Genomic DNA, 20164 nt, shown 5'->3' on the forward strand with positions numbered 1-20164 from the left:
GTGAGTAACGCGGGTGGCCAAAAAGAAGGGGCGAACAGGGAAGAGGAGGAGAAAAAGAAAGGTAGGCCGGGGGCAGTAGCAGCGTTAGGGAGGGATAGGAGGCATAACCTGGGATCGACGGCGACGGTGCTAGAATTATGGAAGAGAAAGCGGGAGGAGGATGGGGAAGAAGGGGAGGAGGAGGTAGACGAGTTGCAGGAAAGAGAAAGAGTATTTGGAAAGAGCAGGAAAGTGCACCGGTCGCCGGAGGGTAAGACAGGGGAGGAAGGGAAGGCAGAGGGAGGGGGTATACAAGATATGCTAAGGTTGATTAGGGAAGAGCTAAAGATAGGTCTAGAGGAGGTCAAAGGGCTGGGAAGGGGGATCAGGGAAGAAATGGAAAAGATTAAAGGCGAAATGACTGGAAGGGAAGAGCAGTGGAAAGTAGAGAGGGGGGATATGAAGGAAATGATAAGGGATCTAGGTAAAAGACTAGAAGAGGTAGAAGAGAGGAGAGGGGGGGGAGATGGAAAGGGTGAAGAAGAGGCTGATAGAATTAGAAAAGAAGAGTGCAGAAGGAGGGGGGGAGAGGCAGGTACAGGGGAATGCGGAATTGGCGCAGGTAACACTAGATAGATTAAAAGAGATGGAGTGGGCCATAGAGAGGAAAGAAAGGGAAGAAAGAAGGGGAAATATAGTAGTGAAAGGAGCGAGACTTGAGAAGGGAAGAAAAAAGGAAAAGTTGAAAAAGATTTTGCAGCTGATAGGGGTGGAGGTCGAGGTAAAGGATATGTGGGAGGTAGGCGCGAAAAAGGGGGGAGAAAAGGGGATATGGATAGCAAGACTAGGAAATATGGAGCAAAAGAGGCAGGTAATGGGAAGAAAAAGCCTACTCAAAGGAAGGGAGGAGAGAATAGACGAGGATCTCACCTGGGCAGAGAGAAGAATGAAATGGAAGTTGAGGGAGATAGCAGCTATTGAGGAGAAAAGGGGAAACAGAGTAAGAATAGGGTATGCAAAGATCTGGATAGAAGGGAAAATGTGGAAGTGGGATGAGATAGGAGCGGTGCTTAGTGACGGTACAGGGAGAGCGAGGGAAAAGGGGCAAAGGGAGGGGAGGGGAAAAGTAGGGGAAAGCGATAGGGAAAGGTCAGCAAGCGAGGAAAGACAAGAGGGAAGTATAAGAGCACAGGGAAGGGTACGTGGGGAAAGGCAGTCGGGGGAATGGGTAGTGGGGGGGGACAGAGGCAGGTGGGGAGGGGAATAAGGAGGAGAGAGAGGAGAGTAGGCGAGACAGAAAGGGAGCGGTGGAAAGTAGCTTTTTGGAATGTGGCGGGGCTCGCGAGAAAGGATGAAGATTTCTGGAGGGGGCTACGGAAGTGGGATGTAATATTTCTAATGGAGACATGGATAGAAAAGAAGAGGTGGGAAAGGATTAGAAATAAGTTGCCAGTAGGGTATAAATGGGAAGTGCAGTATGCGGTTCGAAAAAATAAGAAGGGAAGAGCAATAGGCGGAATACTGTCAGGGGTAAGAAGGGAGATAGTAAGTGGGAAGGGAGGGAGGGAAGAGGTAAAAGAGGGCATGATAGCAAGGAAAATAAGTGTAAGGGGGGAAAAATGGGTAGTAGTAAGAATATACGTAAATGGGGACCTAAAAGAGAAGATAGGGGAATTGAAGAAGCGGGCAGAAGAGATAGAGGGAGGGGTAAAAGTGTTAGTGGGGGGTGATTTCAATGCCAGGACAGGGCAGGAGGGGGGAGGATGCTGGAGAGAAGGAGAGGAGGAGAGTAGGAGTAGGAAATCAAAGGACAGGAAAATAAACTCGGAAGGTAGGCAGCTGGTGCAATTTTTAGAGGAGACAGGATGGGCAATAATGAACGGGAACATAGAGGGGGATGAGGAGGGGGAATTTACGTATGTAGGAGGGGCAGGGGTGACAGTGATAGACTACGCTATAGAAGACATCGAGGTGAGGGATAGGGTCAAAAGGATAGAGATTGGGGATAGGATTGACTCGGATCATCACCCGGTAACAGTGTGGTTGAGGGCGGCAGTGGCTAGGACAAGGAAGGGAAAAAGAGTGGGGGGAACTAGTGAAGGAGACTGGACGGAGGAGGGTAGGATGAGGTTTAGAACAGAAGTCAAATGAGAGGGGATAGGAGAAGTGGATGTAGGTAAAGAGATAGAGAAAAGAATAAGGGAGTTTAGACGAGCCTTTGATGTAGGAGGGAGGGGGAGGGAAGCGAAAGAGGGATGGTGGGATGAGGAATGTAGGCGAAAAAAAGCGGAAGTTAGGCAGAGTCTAAGGAAATGGAGAAAGGGGGAGGGAGAAGGGGACGCGTATAGAAAGGGAAGAAGGGAATATAATAGGCTATGCGAGGAGAGAAAAAAGAAAGAAAATGAGGGATTCATAAAAGAAGCAGCGGAAGCAAAGACAGAAAGCAAGGTATGGGAGATAGTTAATAGGGAAAGAAAGGAGTGGAAGAGGGTGAATAAAGAAATAGGAGATCAGGAGTGGAGGGAGTATTTCATGGGTTTATTAGGCGGGGTAGAAAGCAAGATAACAGAAGGCGGGGAGTCGGTAAATAGGAAGGGGGACGGGGAAGGGGAGCTGCAGAGGGAAGAGATTAGAAAGGTGATAGGAAAGCTGAGGGATGGAAAGGCACCGGGGGGGGATGGAATAGTTAGCGAGGTATGGAGGTATGGGGGGGGGGAAGAAATGGAGCAGTGGATATGGAAAACATGTAACAGAGTTTGGGTGGGGGAGGGCTGGCCAGAGGATTGGAGGGAGGGATTGATAGCGCCGATAGTTAAGAAGGGGGAGGGGAAAAGGGTAGAAGAGTATAGGGGGGTGACTTTGATGTCAACTCTATATGAGGTGTATGTGATGGCATTAGCGGATAGGTTAGAAAGAGAGGTAGAAGAAAAGGGCTTGATACCACAAAACCAAACGGGTTTCAGAAAAGGCATGGGCACCATTGACAATGTATATGTACTGAATTATTTAATCAATAGGCAGGTGGGAAAGGATAAGGGAAAGATGGTGGCGTTCTTTGTGGACCTGAAAGCGGCTTTCGATTCAGTGAACAGGAAGGTGCTGTGGGAGACTATGGAAAGGAGAGGGGTGAGGGAAGGGCTAAGGGTAAGGATAGAGGAAATTTACAAGGAAACAAAGAGTCGAGTAAGGAGCGGGGGAAAGCTAGGAGAGGCGTTTTGGACAGCGAGGGGGGTAAGGCAGGGAGGTCCGCTCAGTACGCATGTGTTCAACCTGCTGCTGGCGGACTTAGAAGAGAAAATGGGAAGAGGGAGAAGGAAGGGGGGGTGGAGTTAGCCGGCGGCAGGGTATGCACTTTAGCTTATGCGGATGATATAGTGTTACTAGCGGAAAGTGCAGAGGAAATGGAGGTAATGATTAGGAAGTTAGAAAGGTATATGGATAGGAAAAGGCTGACGGTAAATGTAGGGAAATCAAAGATTATAAGATTTAGGAAAGGAGGCGGTAGAAGGAAAAACATAGATTGGAGATGGAAAGGGAAAAGGATAGAGGAGATGAAAGAGTTCAGCTATTTAGGGTATAGAGTAAAGTGCAATGGGGGACAGGAATCACAGGTGAAAGAGAGAGTACGGAAGGCAGGGGTAGTAATGAGGCAGGTATGGGGAATAGGAAAAAAAAGGTTTGGGAGGGATTGGGAAAAAAGGATTTGGCTATTTGACAGGCTAGTATGGACGGTAATAGAGTATGCATCGGAGATATGGGGGTGGAGGGAGTGGAGGGCGGTTGAGGCGGTACAGGATAGATTTTTGAGATGGACATTAGGAGTGGATGGGAGAACACCGGGATATCTAGTAAGGGAGGAACTGCAGAGGGAGAAGCTAAGGATTAGGGCAGGGAGAAGGGCATGGAATTTTGAAAGGAAGTTGGAGAGACGGGAGGGTAGCGAGTTAGCTAGGAGATGCTGGGAAGAGATAAGGGACAAGGCAGAAGCTGGGAGGCAGGGATCGAGGTGGGAAAGAGAAAGGGAAAGTTTCTTTGCGGAAGGGGAGCAGAGAGTAGAGAGGTAGTCGCGAGAAGGGAGAGGGGCGAGATGGAGTTTAGAGAATTAGAGGAAAGAGAGAGGGAAGAACAGAGAAAAGAGAGGTGGGAGAAAATAAGGGAATCGAGGTACAACAGATGGTCCAGGCTAGTGAAAGGAGAAGGGATACCAGGATATCTGGGAAAGGGATGGGGAGAAAGCAGGTGGATAAGGGTGGCAAGATTTAGATCAGGAAGCGAGATGAAGGAGGCAAGGTACTGGGAAGAAGAGGAAAAGAGAAGGTGTAGGGTGTGCGGGGGGAGGAGGAAACATGGGAGCACGTATGGGAAAGGTGCGTAGGCTGGGATAGAAGGGAGGAAAGCTAGCAGGAGGTGGTGAGGGAGATGTTTGGTGAGGAGGGGGTGGGAGAAGTCTGGATGAGAGAATTAGAAAGGATCAGGGATGTACAAGAGAATGAAAGATTGAGAGATGAATGGGAAATGGAAGTCGATTAGGATAGGGACGATTTAGGGAATAGAATAAGGTAAAATAGGATAAGGTTAAGTAAAGATAAGGATAAAAAATAAGAAAAGGATAAGAGGGAAAGTAAGGAAATGGCAAGGCAATGGCACAAGGCACAGGCAATTAGAAATCAAGTAAGGATAAGGTAGGAAGTAAGAATAGGGTAAGAATAGGTTAAGAAAACATGTAAAATATTGTAAAGGAAGAGGAAAAGGGAAGTCCTTGTAACCCCAAGGGGAGCAATAAATATTACATACATACATACTAGAGATCAGTTGAACAAATTTTTGCTTAAACAATTCATTACTTGGATAATGGAAAGGAATGAATACCAATCAAAAAAAACAACAAAGTTGGTTTGTATTATATAGAATGAGGCTCTGTTAAATTTTTTCCATCAAATCTTCATTCATATATTTCTTTTCATTTCGCTCATTATTTTACTCACTACGAGCCTACGTACAAAATCCGGAGGCCCAAACATTTCATATTCATTCGTTATCGTATTGATATAATGTTTCATATAAATTATTATATCATACGATAACGAATGGATATGTTGAATTTGTATAGAATGCCCCATATATACACCTGATCCACCCAGTGTGTGTTGGAACGTTGGGGTTAGCCGCTTATGGCCGACGGTGTGTGGTGTGGGTGCGTCCGTGAGCGAGCGTTTTGCCGTGTGGGTATGCCCGCGCAACTACGTTCTAACTCACCTACGAGCACCGCACACACGCAAACAACAGAGAACGTGCGATCTGTATTATCCACCAAGATCATATTTATGATCATCATGTTAGTGTAGCCTTAAAGGAACTCCGCAGCATCGACGGAGTGCGGCTGACTTCAGTCTCGTTGCCGGGTTTCATGGCGACTTCCATGCGTAAATAATCATAATAATGAAAAGTGTGCGATGACGACGAAATTCTATAATAATGAATGAAACGAAGTCGATCATGTTTTAAAGCTATATCGGCGATATTCTTATAGCCACAGCCTTCGTTATAGTCTCAATCGAAAGAAAAAAAAAAGAAAAAATATACACTGGTGGATTTTTTTCGAGACTCTATATTTCGTTGGTTATGAGGAGAATAAATTTTTGTATTTAGATATAGTCCTGTGTATAAGCAAGTTGTGCGGAGTAAGAGTGTCGCGGGCTGTCGAGAAAATCTTCTTGTCTCGAGTCGCTACCGCGACTCTTGATCGTAGTTACATATATTTACACTGAAAGGTATAAATCAATAAATGATCGTTACATAAACAAACATATTATTACAAATTGAACATAAAATAATGCATAAATTAATACGCAACGTACAGATGTCATCTGTTAACCAATTATCTGGAATCTTAAAGGACCCTATGGAGCCTGATCCAATTTTTGATGGAAATGAAGAGCAGTTGTTATTAGATGAATGCATATTTCTAGTTAATTTAAAATTCGAAAGTGTTTCCATAAATTTAACAAATTGAAGAAAATCGCCTTCTAATCAATTAGTTTTCCGGCAAATGTAATGTTGTCAACAATACAGCAGTCCCGTAGGGATTCATCTACAATATCTGAGGCTTTTTTCGGTATTATAGAGGCCTTATCCCAAATGGTCACATTCTTACAATTTTCTCGTATCAGATTTCTCAAAGACTCTCCATGCGCAAAGCGCTTGTGAGGTCGCTTGTGCTACCTCACATTGATTATTGTTGTCTGCTATTTACGGATATAACGCTTGAGTTGGACCTTCTGCAGAGGGCATTAAGGTGCCGCTGACCTGGATCTAAAAGTTGTAATCGATCAAAGCGCCCTCTGCGTAAGCTTTCTCGGTTCCAAACCATTCGAAGGTGGTACTCTCCACCGGGGAGTAGCGCAACACAATATTAGACAAAACGCGGTCGGTAAAAGGCCTGAATCTGAGTCGGTAACCATACCACCAGGTTGACCCGAATTTTGCATGCAAATGATGACGTCATGTGTGTAGCGATTGCATCACGACCGAACTGATTATTTTGATAGTTTTACGGTGAATATAGCAAATTCAATTTATTGTTCCGTGAAACACCCTTGAATATGGGACATTCTTTGACGAATCGGAGAGATTTAGATAAAAATCGACCGACACAATTTTGATGTAGCTTAAAATTGTTTCACGGGTTCTATATCGAAAAAATAGGGATAGGTATTCGAGGATTTTTTTATTTTACATATTTCGTAACATAGAGGGGATCGAAAATTTGATAATTTGGTGTTTTCTGGCACGGAGAACTCATTTTCAAAAATTCATAACGCCGGCTCTGTTTGAGCTGAAAAGTTCGTTTTTTCAACCCAAAGCTAATAAAATAAATTTTAATGCAACAATTGTTTCATTTACGATTATTCCGAAATTTATATTGTTATAAATAATTAATATGTTTAAATCGATTTTTAGCAATTGCCTTCACCTCGTAGCGAGTTCTCAGCACGACCATCGTATTCTTCATCAATTCAAAATACGTTATGGATGAAAAATTTGACGTAGAATACGATGGTTGTGCTAAGAACTCGCTACGAGGTTGGGGCAATTGTTATAGATCGATTAAAACATATTATTTGTTTATAACAGTATAAATTTCGGAATAATCGTTAATGTAAGAATTGTTGTAATAAAATTCATTTCATTAGCTTTGAGATGAAAAAAACCAACTTTCCAGCTCAAATAGAATCGGCGTTATGAATTTTTGAAAGTGAGTCTTCCAAGCCAAAAAACACCAAATTATAAAATTTTCGATCCCCTCTATTTTACGAAATATGTGAAATAAAAAATCCTCGAATACGTATCCCTATTTTTTCGGTATAGAACTCGTCAAAAAAAATTTCAGCTGAATCGAAAATGTGTCGGTCTCAAAAGTGTTTGGTTGTAAAAGAATGTCCCATATACATTAAAACATATCGCGCAATATTAATTTTACACAGCACGAAGTATTTTCAAAATGAATTCATAAATATCACCATTCACCATTTGTAAATATTTGGAAATATGTTCGAGAAATACGATTGAAAGAAAACGGGTACGAATCGTTGTGGTCTCGTTTTATGAAGTTACGCCATCGGTCGCCCCCCCCCCCCCCCCACCCCCCCGCCCAACTCCGCTTCTCCTTGTCGAAAAACTTGAATGGTCATGTTTATTTTCCGTCCGTGCATTACATTGTATTCGATTATTCGTTCAGTCTACGGATAGTGACTGTGCGCGAGAAAAAAAAATCTTTGTGTCGGCAGACGACTGTGCTCGAACATTTTCTATTTCCAAAATAAAGAGTATTTCTCATTCTTCTTCAGAGGTTTTCTATGAGGTACATACATGATTATCTCTGGTGAGTATTTATACATATATATATATATATATATGTACATTATACAGTTGTATAAAACGTGCACCCCGACTTACGTTTTTTTCGACATACGCCGTCAATGCCGGAACGACCCATAGCGTAACTTCGGGGTATTACTGTATTGGAATCATTCTGGAATTGTACATCGCTTGTTACACACAACTCTACTGACAATAATGAAATAATTTTATGTTCGAAGCTATTTTACTAGTGAAAAGGGTTTCAAAAAATGATTATATATAATATTGTAACACTTTATTCATGTTACTATGGATATATGAAACAATTGTTGACATCGACGTTGAGGATTATTTTTATACCCTCTGGGATATTAAATGCAACGAAATAGTATCTGAGATTCGAGGTAACTATGAAGCTGCGGGTTGTACGAAACAGTTCCTTCTCCCGGTTGATGGGAGTTTCTAACATCCTTTGCGAAGTAATGTAATTCGAACATAGTTCACCACTCCACGAAGATCTCCTCGCGGCATGTGACATTGCGTCCGTCCAACGGTTACGACGGATTATCCTGTAAAATATAAGCGTGTTCATTTGGTTGTTTCGCTTTTTCAATGCAGAATCCATAACATGATTAGTACTTGTCGATAAAAATATACTTTGGCAGAGAATTCATGCTCTCCCCTCCTTATCATATAAAGACACATATAAATACATGGGTCCTCTTCTGTTCTCTTATAACCATGTGTCCGCGCCATCTCACTATACCCAAAAATGTTAAAAGTGAATGGTCGAATCTGATGAAATGAAATAGCGTGATTAAAAATTTTGATCATCTTGAATAATCCGAAAAGTTGAGATAATTCTTTTGAAATTGAGATATTCATTTTTTATGAATCACTCTAAATTTCACCGTGTTCAATATTTTACTACCGATAGCAGATATCTAACGTATGGTCGTTCGGAATGAATATGAATGGGAAATTCCTCGTCAAACCCGACGGATTATTTGTAATCGGAAAGATTTTTTACAGAATGTATAAAATGGTAGAAGCCTCGCCAAAAAATGGTACCATTAAACAATTCGTTCGTTAATAACAATTACAATGTTCAATGTTTCCGGATAAACCAAAGTTTTCTACGAAAGCTTATCCTCCCTGCTCGCGAATGTGCTGTGAATCATTTTTCTACGTCAAATAGAACCGGAGATGAAATATTGATTCTTCAAGTTTACTGCGCGCCCATTTTGCAACAAAATTGAATGACTCGGCGCTTTCGGAAAAAAAAATCGTAGAAATAGGTTTTGACTTTTTATGCTCACATATCACTTCGAAAAAGCTTTCATTGTTTTGGAAAATACGCGGTCATTTTTTGTCACAATGATATTTCTGATTCAAGAACCTAAATTTCGTTCCAACTGACTTTTTATGGTTTATATGATGAAATAATAACAGTCGTAATATTTATTTTCCGCAAGATTTGAAATTTCTCGCATATTTGCATCGTACTTAGGGTATATGTCAACACGTGTAAATTTCTCCTATTATCGGAAAAGAAAATTACCGTACGATTATAATAATTGAACTCTCCGAGCATTCGAATCTAGGCTCCGATAAAATTGTGGTATTCGCAACGAAGCATTCAGCAATTCTTATGTTCTGCACACTCCTAACGAAAAATCAAAATGATTATATATGAAGAGAACAGAGAAAAGAAAATTTGAAACACGTATACAATTTGGTTACTCAATATTTTGAAAAATGTGTAACAGAACGATGATCGAAACAAATGTCAAAAAAACGACGATCTTTCGAACGCCACTCTTTCGAAGTAAACGTAAACAAGACGATTTGTTTTCTACATTTTTTTTCTATACTATGAAAATGCTGGAAGTCCCTCCCCACTCCTCAACGGTGTACATTTTCGTAGAAATACAATGAGCATCATGGGTACAGTGAGAACAATCTGGGGCGAGTGTTTCCATACTTATGAACGGTAGTGTATATTCATTTGAAGAAAAAAACGGCAATTTCTCAAATAATGAATTGCAAAATCTGAAAAAATTCACGCAGAGCACCTTTTAGTAGTACTTTGATTTAACCAATTATGGGTCGAAAAAAAAGTGGCCGAGTTGACGGAGAATCCTTCCTTTTCGGGTTAAATTCCGAAAATATCGATTTTTGGAAAAAAAGGTGAGAACCGAAGTTGTTCAGAATTTGATTATCAACAAGTTTGTTGCTATTCATTTATGCCATTAAGTTGAAAATAAACGAGATAATGGAAATATTTCGAATTCGTCGCTTTTTTCAGGTTTAATTCCAAAAATCTTGATCCTGGAAGAAAAACTGTAGGAACTAAACTTGTAGAGAATTAAAATTAATACAACTTTTGTTCTGACGGTTTTTCTGTAAAATCAAAACCAGCCAAGTTATTCAAGAAAAACCATTTTAACCTAAAAAGACCATTTTTCGAATATACGCATAAGCATGATTTGGTCGCCATTTTGAATTTAAACTCCCAGTGACCCCCCCGAGACAGCTGTGAAAAAAAAATTTTCGTACAAATTATTTACAAATTAACCGGGGAATTTCGATATCAATTCTGACGATGACCCAAGAAATTAAAAGGTTGATCGAAACAGAAATCCGAAAAAATTAAATTTCCATTTCTTTGAATGAAAAAAGGCGTTTTCCCGAAAAATTTCTTAGGAACTTTTGACTCCAATTTTGACAAGGATTCGCCCTGTCAAGTATTTGCTGTGAATTACGAATCACCCTGCATAGCAAGTGCAGATTTGGCAGGATTCTTGTAAATGATATGTATAATTCACTGATATATATATACACTGGATTGGCTATTACCGTATACTCTACGTGTAAGCTCGTGCGTCCAATTGAACAATTTAATTTCCGCCATCTTGTACAGAAAGTTGTCACAAAATGCGCGCTAGATTTGAACTGCGTAATATATGCTATTTAGATCTAACGATATATTCGTCACACAAAAAAGTTTTAGACGAGTAAAATAATGTTTGATACATTAAATGAAGAACAAATCATTTTTTCGAAGGTATATTATTATTTACAATTATATGATGTAAAAGATCATTAAATAATATGACGAAAAACTTGTATTTAAGCGTGATTTTTCTTTATGTTCAAAAGAAGTCCTCAATTCTAAGAAGTTTCCGTCCATTATCCTTTATCCTATGGTGGGCTGAATTTCATACGGATTATTCAAAAATTTGTATAACACTAATTCAACCGTTAGGGAATCCATTTACCATCCATTGATCATCAAAGTGGAGCTTAAGACATGTAAAAAAAGTTTTGAATTAAATTATATCGAATTGGGTGAGTAAAATTATTCAAAAATATGGAGAATAAAACATTCCTTGCAAACGTTAAGGAATTTTTATAGAGTTGCGTGCGATAAACCACAACAATATAATTAGTAGTATCAATCCACAATCCATTCACATGAAGAAAAAGTTACAAGCACAATCAAAAGAAAATAAAAAAGATGTACATATCTGAGCATGCAAATCAGGTACAAATGTGTAGGTGCTCATGTAATTTGGTTACATTCACTGTGGTGGGCCGATCGGATTCATCCTGAAATTCGGTCTGCTGCAAGTTTTCACCTACAGATAAGTTACTAATAAGTAACGACAATGGAAATACACAGAAATGTGTCACACACGATTTTTCTGTAACAGAGCACTTTATAATCTGTAGGTAATTAACCGCTTCGACGACATTGACGCAATAGTGCATCACATCAACGTATCTTTATGCACACTGAGTTTTCTCTGACCTAAAAGGGATTAATAGTTTCAGATCTTACCAAATAACGTTGGGATACTGCCTTTTCGTAAAGTTATATAATTTTTACTTTTCTTCTGAAAGCAAGAGAGTTCAAAGTGGTCGGAACACAGAAAGCTATCATTGATGGAGACCACGGACCAATGTTTATATTTGCGATCCACTGCTTCATAATATCAGGTTCATCCAATGGGAACCTACATAACAAGCAAAGTTTAAATTTATTAATTCACACGTTATGTTGCATTGAGTAACGGTACTTACTTGAAGAATGAATAGCCACGTCCATATTCCCTTAATCGGTGACAAGATGAACACTCTGATTTTGGGTTGTCAAATATAGTTGGTACACTGTTCTTTTTCAATGTAATTAGGAATCCTGTCCTATCAAAGCAGTCATTTGTAAAATGAGCCGAACACAATGTGCTATTTCGGTTTGGCTTCCAGTCCTTCCTCTTCATTTCTTTTAACCACTGCTGAAGGCGCAACACATCTTTCACGGGAAATCTACATATCGAATTATAATTTAATCCCTGAGTCAATAATACCCGAGTTTTCAATTTCAATTATAATAAGATCGGTTCATAATTCAAATATTGTGAATTTTTACTGACACGATTCGTACGTTATAATACTCGTTAAATATAATTAGTAAATACTTCGTATGCTGCCATAACCTCTGCAAGTTATCATTTGCAGAACGCTTCAGCGTTGTATACTCACTTGTGACATAATCGCCCACAATATTTTGATTGCTTTGTTTTGCAAAAAACGCAGGTACTCATTGTTACCTCAATAATTGTTACTGTAATTTTCCATCGCAATCGATTATATACACATACATATATCACGTATATATATATATATATATATATATATATATTATTATATATATATATATATATATATAAATCTGAAGTGACAAGAATCTGTACAAAATGGCTACCGTTCAATTGGCGTGACGGCACCACGCGTAATCCAATCCAGTGTATATATATATCAGTGGTATAATTGCATAACAGAAATTTGCAGTATAAAACACTTATCATTGCAACGAACGATTCGTTCGTCGGTGCGTCAAATTTAACCTTTTTTCGGTTCAGCCGTGCGACGTAACTCATCCATTGTTGCACTCACAAGATTATTGTTGCTTGTAACAAATATCTGTATACATACTGGCCGCGTGAAAATTTGCACGTGATTAGAACTTGTGACACGGCAAATTACCAAAACACTCGCGTTTGCTTCGTTCGCCGCGAAAAGTGAATGTGGACGGTACGCGAGGAAACGCAGAAGTGACGGCCGCGCGGATAGTGGGGACAGTGGGGTGTGAGGGATAGTACTCGGAATCCGAAGAAGTTGATTCCTTCGAGAGTTCCAAATTTCTGTGAAATCTTATAGGATTGTGCCGGATTTGATGTACAACAGTAACATATACCCTGACTTTTCGTAGGTCGTATACGATGCAGAAACCAACCCAAAACTCGCTAGCGTATCCGTAGCGTATACCATCTACGAGAAGTCACGGTACGTAGTTTTATAACGATTTACACCTAATGAGTAACTTTCAGGTAGTTCGTCTAATGTAAAAAAAAATTTTGGTAGCATCATTCAGAACTAGGCGTAATTGACTAATGAAACGAAGCAAATAAAGTATGAAATCCTTATTTGTTGAGAATTAAAAACAGAAAAAAATGGCAAGCAAATTCTTCATCAGAATTTTAACAAGGATCGGCCCTGTAAAATATTTGCCACGAATCTTGAACCGTTGTATGCAGTAATTGTATGTATGTACAATGACATAGATTTTTTGCGGGATGTATTTCTAGTATTGTTAAACACATCCGGTTCAGAAACAATTTCGCGTATGTATTAGGGTAATCTTTAAAACAGGCTCGGACGATTATCAACCGCCCCCCCCCCCCCCCCCCCTCCATATTTGCTATAAATAAATAAATAATGGTCTGTTCAAGAGCACAATTTTTCATCTCAACCCTAAACCCTCACGCCTATACTTGCGTGTTTCCTGCAATTTCGGTATTTATTTTACTGCCGCATCTAATCTTTCGGTCAATAATCTGTAAGTATGACAATTTTGCGGACATTGATGCTACTATTAGATGAGGATATCCGGAGCGTATATGGGGCATTCTATGTCAATTATTTGCCATTTATATCTGCCTTTTCGACGAACAGAAATTAAAGGATAGGTATTTTCGTTTTTGTTAATGATTTTCTATCAAATCGATGAAAAAAGGTAGATTTAAGTGGTGCGTACTCGATGTAGAATGCCCCAAAACCCTTCAATAAAATAAAAAAGAATAATTTTCTTTGCGGAACTACGACTCAAAACGAGAAAAGAAACAGTATGTTATTTTAATATCGGGTTTTGGAAAAGCCATGAGCATTTAAAAAAAAATTGTGCGATATTTTGATAAATTTATGGTGTTTGGATGGGTTGAGACAAACATCTAAAATATTTCAGAAAGACTGCTTTTGGCAGGTACAAGAAAGTGTAAAATTTTCAATAGAATAAAAATTGGTCGAGGTCACGGGTTGGTCGGTTTCGCATGGAATGCCCCGTTCACGTATAGTCGGGCTACGTGCGATTACGAATAGTTACCGCGATTGTGAACTGATGTTACCATTTCCCAACGATGCCTTATAATATGCACGAATTTCAAAATCTAACGGTTATTCTGAGTGAGTTGTACATTTTTTCGTATCCACCTAAAAGCCTATGCTCTCGTCGGCACTGCAGATTGTTGCTTTAGCAGAAACATAGGACGTGTGCGTATTACCATGTCATTTTACCATCTGGTACCGCTTCGGTCGACTACAGCGCTTCTGGAGGTTCAACGTTGAACTAAATTACAGACTTCTCGTGCATCAGAACGGGCGCCTGTCACCTGAAAATCGCCCGCACAAATCGTGCCATATTTACAGAAAACTGACTGGTGCTATAGGTTTTCCCGGATTACGTGTGTGTTTTTGTACGTCGGTATCTCCCTGGCAAAAGTGAAAGAAATTCTGATATCGTACAAAAGGTGAATATTCAACAAGTCGCTAGCCCGATCGGCCATGTTTGACGAGACGTGATGTTATTGAGTTCATCATTATTTTTATTAGACGTTATCAATGATCTGCGATAGTAGTGACTGAGATACAGACGTACAATTTTATTCAAGCTATCTTTTAAAAATTTTCCCAGTCAGATTCATACCCCCGTTTTATCAGGATTTGTGCGGGCGATTTCCCCGCTTCTGACGTCACGAAATATATATAGGACATGCCAGGTCAGCGGCACCTTAAATTGCGCCGTGCGGTTTATATTTGATGTGCGCCGCGATGAGCATATGACGCCTTATTTCCGGGCCTTGAGTTAGTTAAAGGTGGCGGAACGTCGTCGCTACTTCCTGGGGTCCTTTGTATTTGCAATTCGGCTTTTTGGGGCACCGCGTTATTTGCTCGACCTTATTGCACGTCCTGTTCCCGTCGCTTTGCATGGCACTCGACGTGTGCGCTTCGATGTAGACTGTGTGATCTCACCTTTCCGCACGGAGTGTTTCCGCAAGTCGTTCGCGATTTCCGCCTGTACACTTTGGAACTCTTTACCAATAGACCTCAGGAGGAGCGCCTCCTTGCAAGGTTTTAAGACGGCCTTTCGTGCGTTATTGCTTGCAGATGGTAATGCTTAGTCCCCAATGTATGCTTGTAGAATCAGCATAATTTATAATTTATTATTTATTAATGTAAAACTTTTTGTATGTACAACTTTATTTTTTTCGAGAGTAAGCGCGCCTTGCGCGCTCTCTCGTAAAACTTTATACCTATATGTTAAAATTCATTTTCTTCACTTTTAACTACTCACTATTTACTGTTCATTGTTTACTTTAATTTTAAGCTTCCACGATCGCCTGTAACCTATTATAATATTTTATGTATTGATTTTTGCACGGTGCTCTTAGGGGACCTCAGTCCCAGAGCACGAAATAAACATCTCTCTCTCTCTCTCTCTCTCTCTCTCTCTCCCGCCCTCTCTTCCTCCCTCCCTTCCTCCCTCCCTCCCTCTCTCTCACTCTCCCCCTGTTTAATTTTAAATATGCTCTGTCATGTCCTTTTTGTGAATATTGATATATGTATATTTCGTACTAATAATCGACGCGCAGTACTCTACATTTATATGACATTTATATTTTTGGAGTAAATATGGATTATAAGGAACTACCATGGAGTTGTCAACCTTAACGAAATATCTACCTTTTGATTATACACATGACCTTCGTCTCGATTATCTGTCCGTCGATATGTAGAGAATCCATTTTTTTCAAACTGTGCAAAATCACACATTTTTTTAGGGAATTTCTTTAAACAAGCATTTGTTTTTACGTTATAACATAGAGAATATTCTGTATGAGAACCATGTAATATATGTTTTATAGTTAGTTCCTGTAACTCGCGATCATTGAAACATATCTTGGCACTGATGTATTTATTGATGGCTTCTGGAGTTATCAATTTATTTGTATAATCTAATACTAATAGCATATGTGCATGCACAGTCAATATTCCAGTCAACTTTGGCCATTTGGAATTACACATTACAGTGATAAATGCGAATTAATAGACTCAAAAATTCATGATTCGCTTGGAACAAAGACGCCATAAAATTTTCAGATATAATTAAAATAAACGATGCATGTTTTTATGCACATATCCAAACCGTATAATTACCTACTATAATTAATGGATATCCGCAAATTAGCAGATATCATATATTTTTCCATCAGATTCTCCTAATTCAGACTGGATGGGCCAAGAAAAAATCAAATCTTAATCGTGGAAAGCTAAATGAAATACTTTTGAACAATAATTCAAAATCATCACGATTAGGCGTCCTTGATCACATTGGCCACGCGAAAATCAAACAACTTCATGATTTCGAAAATATCGGAGAGGAATCTGACTGGTTAAGTGAGATATGATATGAACTAACTCGATCTCTATATGGATCTAGAATTGATGATAAATTTACAATAGCTAAAATATATATTTCGAATAATATTTAGAAATCCAAGGATTCCTTCGAGATGAATTTTGCATTCTGAACAAAACACAGATCATAATTGTTTAGGAACAGCAACAGACGGAAAATTCAGAGGTGAAGTCTTATTCACAAATGTAAGTGATCAAATTCCATTCCAACAAGGGCAAAAAATCGAAGTATTCGGTGAAATCCAAGAATACGGCAATATTTGCTATGGAATCTCAGATTACATTATGATAAAATATCTGCATTATATTTCATTTGTTGTTACAGAAGATACACGAATAAAATTCGAGTTCCGGATATTAAACAGATCAAAATTATAGCAGAAGAAACAATGTCATTAGGAAAATTACTCTTGTTAGAAAAATTTTCATAAGAAAAGACATTTCAAAGTTAAAGTTATCCTGAATATTAATAGTTATTCATTTGCATATTCGTAATGCTAATAATATTCAATAAAACTCCAACTTTCAAATTGATTTCCTTTAAAGTATAATAGTATACCAGTATACCACCGAAAAATTTTAACGAATCCCAGATCTACTAAGTTACATTTTATAATATACTTTTATGGGTACGTTGTCACGGTGTTTATTCATTAAATAAAAATATCTCAAAAATATATTTCATTTACAAGGCATACAGACAGTATTAATAATAATAAGCGTCGGTATTGTAACAATTATCATAATTCACATATTTTTTACCATGTACGTTTTCACGGTTGAAAATGGAAACCCAGAATTTCGTATAACAGGCATAGGAGGCGGAGATCGTCCGTTTGATCTAAAGTCCTTCAGCACCTGTTTTGGAATAGGAGGCAATCCGTCCCCAGTAATATACGAGTTTCCATACAAGCTCACTGGGTCACAAATTTTGTATCCCATTTTTTTGTAGAAGTATTCTTGCCCCTTTGTTGATAGAAAAACATTAACGATACCTCGCTTTGCTACATATTCCTCTGCTCCTTGCATTAGCATAGTTCCAAACCCACGTGCTCTGTATCTTTGGTCAATTATAACTGAAATCACATATTTATATAAATAATTTATGGTTTTTTGGCATACGTCAAAACGTTTGGAATTCATCACACATCGATTTTTTTCTAATTATCCATGATTGGAAAGTATTAATTTAATTCGGAAAATTGAGAAATGTGAATTATTCCACTATAAATAACTGTTGACGCCTCCATGAACATGTAGGTATCTCAATGAAGGGTGAAACGAAAAAAAGCTGGGAAATTAATACATATGCATTTTTTTTTAATCACAGAACAATTGTTTTCTTTCTTATCTCCAAAGTGTTAATAAAACGAGATGAATCTTTTATAATTAATCCATCATCTAATTGTATAATTTTGATTACAAGATATATTCACCAGATTCTATAAAACAACTGTCCGAAATATTAGGTACTAAGGATATTTTACAATGTCCTATGACATATGTATCATCCAAAAGAAGAAGACACGTAGGAAATTTATCACATGAAGAATTCAAGCTTCTCAACCTGTAAAAAAAAAATATCTAAATAATTTCAAAAATGGAAATGATATTAAGTAGATTTACGACTAAAACTTCTACTTTACTTAATCAAACCTTGCTGAATTTTTTCAACAAACAGTTTTTCAAAAGAACATACTTTGGATAACTCGAAATTTTGTTTCCATTTGATTAGCTTCTAAACCGCTAGAGATATAAGAAATATCTTACAGGTAATTCAGCTAAATTCTTTTAGGAATGCACTTGCCATTCGTTTTTTGGAGGCAAGCCATTATTAAAATTCGGAACATAACTATCATGCTTACCTAGTGACATAAGAATACCACATAATTGTCCAAAGCTGTTAAGGCCGGGATACACAGCGCATGGTTCAGCAAACTATCTTCATGACTCGGCATGCAGTGCATCATATGAAAGGACGAGCACGCTAAGGCTCGGCACAGCATGATAAGACGCGACTTTACCTGTTAACTGTAAGTAAATTTAACACAAGTCAAACGACAAGCGCCGCATGTTGAGGCTTCGCTCGTGAATGTGTTCACACATGTTGCTGCACGAGTAGCAATACGTTCTCAGCATTTAGACATTTTTGACCGCAAGGGATTTTTGGACAAGATGCGGACAAGCCTACAAAAGTCGCGCCTGCTCATCAATCTAAACAGTGTGAGAACAGTCGAGATTTAGATTCTCACAATAGAACAAGCCTCAATGAGGCGAGCCAAGCTCGTCAAACTATGCGCCATGTATACCGGCCTTCATTTAACACATCTCTTATACTTTTCTAGCCTGTATGCTTGCAAGCAGTGGAGGAGAAACATGAATAGTGAATATAAAAACTCTTCTGTTGATTCATCTGTGTCGTAAGATCAAAAAATAATGCTCTTGCCCTAAATTCTGCCACACAAGCCCCTATCAATGTTTTACACCTCAACAAAAGATGTGGACTTATAATAATATAAAGATCTTTGATGGGAAGTTTCTACAGCTGATCGGCTTGGAGCTTTAAGCACTTTATCCATGTAGTGCGAATCTTATACTTCCAAGCGTTTAGATAAAATTAGTCATTTTGAAACTGTTTATAACATGATAGATCAGAGTTTACTCATAATCCAAAAATACCAAAATCAAAATAATGTTTTCTTGTCCTGTAATATCTCTATTATTCCAATCGTGCTATGAAAATTTAATAGAAACTTCATCTTAACTTACCGTGCAACTTCGCTTCTCGGCCATTCAGAATTTACTAATTTACAGCACTGAGGTGTGAGCTCTATTCTCTCATGCAGCGGTACCACTGTGTAGGATGTGTCTTTCATAATGTTCCTGTAATAATATTGAGTGTTTAACACATGTGTTGCAATCAGTTAGTTTACTATTTCTATTTTAATTAATTGACTACAGAAATATTATGATCAATCGTATATCCAATTAAATACATTTTACTCAAAATGAAGTGACAACTCGGGTTCAAAAAATGGAGGTCAAAATTTTTAGAATTTGATTTTGAAGTTTCAGAAAAATACTAAATGTGATTGCTGAGCATTTTCATAAATGTAATTAAATTAAACGATTCTATAATTAGAATCAGTTACAAAACCGTACAAATTACCTTGACCAGATGTTCGTTTTTAAGGAATGAAATAAAATGTAATAACAGTATGTAAGTTATGAATATTATGAGTATTGTGACGCACTACGCAGCCCTTTGTAAACAGAGAATGAATCTTCTGACAGGCATTATAATTTGTTATTATCATTTTACCCTACTTTCGCAACATTGCAGCTGACAGATAAGTTCAAAGCATTATCTCTCAAATAATGTTGACACTTTCGTTCGAGGCTTCTTGCCATGAAGACTAGAGTAAAGGAGTAGACAAAGCGTGCTTCAGAAATGTACACGAAATCCCGGCTTAGACGGCGGCGCTGCGATCAAAAAGATCGTAATCAT

At 38.6% G+C, this 20164-nt stretch overlaps 2 protein-coding genes across 11 annotated transcripts; both read right to left on the reverse strand.

Annotated features, from left to right (window-relative positions):
* Positions 1 to 11154: 11154 nt before the first annotated feature.
* Positions 11155 to 12624, reverse strand: LOC124179512 (THAP domain-containing protein 5-like). Of its 6 annotated transcripts, none has more exons than XR_006870074.1 (4): positions 12608 to 12624; positions 11926 to 12168; positions 11684 to 11858; positions 11162 to 11480 (listed from the first exon to the last, which is right to left on the reverse strand). XR_006870074.1 is itself a non-coding variant. In XM_046563988.1 (3 exons), the coding sequence occupies exons 1-3, from the start codon at positions 12444 to 12446 to the stop codon at positions 11717 to 11719; spliced, it is 447 nt and encodes a 148-aa protein (XP_046419944.1). In that variant the 5' UTR covers positions 12447 to 12528; the 3' UTR covers positions 11155 to 11716. The 6 variants fall into 6 exon arrangements, 1 of the variants encoding a protein (XP_046419944.1); XR_006870071.1 differs by lacking the exon at positions 12608 to 12624 and adding an exon at positions 12385 to 12526; XR_006870072.1 differs by lacking the exon at positions 12608 to 12624 and adding an exon at positions 12276 to 12378.
* A 4662-nt stretch (positions 12625 to 17286) lies between these two features.
* LOC124179510 (N-alpha-acetyltransferase 80-like) lies at positions 17287 to 20126 on the reverse strand. 5 transcript variants are annotated; one of them, XM_046563984.1, is made up of 4 exons: positions 19984 to 20126; positions 19426 to 19539; positions 18093 to 18223; positions 17287 to 17732 (listed from the first exon to the last, which is right to left on the reverse strand). In XM_046563984.1, the coding sequence occupies exons 1-4, from the start codon at positions 19992 to 19994 to the stop codon at positions 17404 to 17406; spliced, it is 585 nt and encodes a 194-aa protein (XP_046419940.1). In that variant the 5' UTR covers positions 19995 to 20126; the 3' UTR covers positions 17287 to 17403. The 5 variants fall into 5 exon arrangements, 3 of the variants coding, with proteins under 3 accessions (XP_046419940.1, XP_046419939.1, XP_046419941.1); XM_046563983.1 differs by having other exon boundaries at positions 19979 to 20100; XM_046563985.1 differs by having other exon boundaries at positions 19826 to 20082.
* Between the last annotated feature and the right edge of the window lie 38 nt (positions 20127 to 20164).

The sequence above is a fragment of the Neodiprion fabricii genome, chromosome 4 (assembly GCF_021155785.1).
Source record: "Neodiprion fabricii isolate iyNeoFabr1 chromosome 4, iyNeoFabr1.1, whole genome shotgun sequence".
In the NCBI taxonomy this organism is placed as follows: Eukaryota; Metazoa; Arthropoda; class Insecta; order Hymenoptera; family Diprionidae; genus Neodiprion; species Neodiprion fabricii.

Coding starts and splice junctions, on each gene's coding strand:
- LOC124179512 (XM_046563988.1), bottom strand. CDS start 12,446: ATGAGTACCTGCGTTTTTTGCAAAACAAAGCAATCAAAATATTGTGGG. Junction 12,169..12,384: donor TGTGGGCGATTATGTCACAA/GTGAGTATACAA, acceptor TTCGATATGTAG/ATTTCCCGTGAAAGATGTGT. Junction 11,859..11,925: donor CGTGGCTATTCATTCTTCAA/GTAAGTACCGTT, acceptor CTTGTTATGTAG/GTTCCCATTGGATGAACCTG.
- LOC124179510 (XM_046563983.1), bottom strand. CDS start 20,067: ATGGCAAGAAGCCTCGAACGAAAGTGTCAACATTATTTGAGAGATAAT. Junction 18,224..19,425: donor CCGAGAAGCGAAGTTGCACG/GTAAGTTAAGAT, acceptor TTTTTTTTACAG/GTTGAGAAGCTTGAATTCTT. Junction 17,733..18,092: donor CAGTTGTTTTATAGAATCTG/GTGAATATATCT, acceptor ATGTGATTTCAG/TTATAATTGACCAAAGATAC.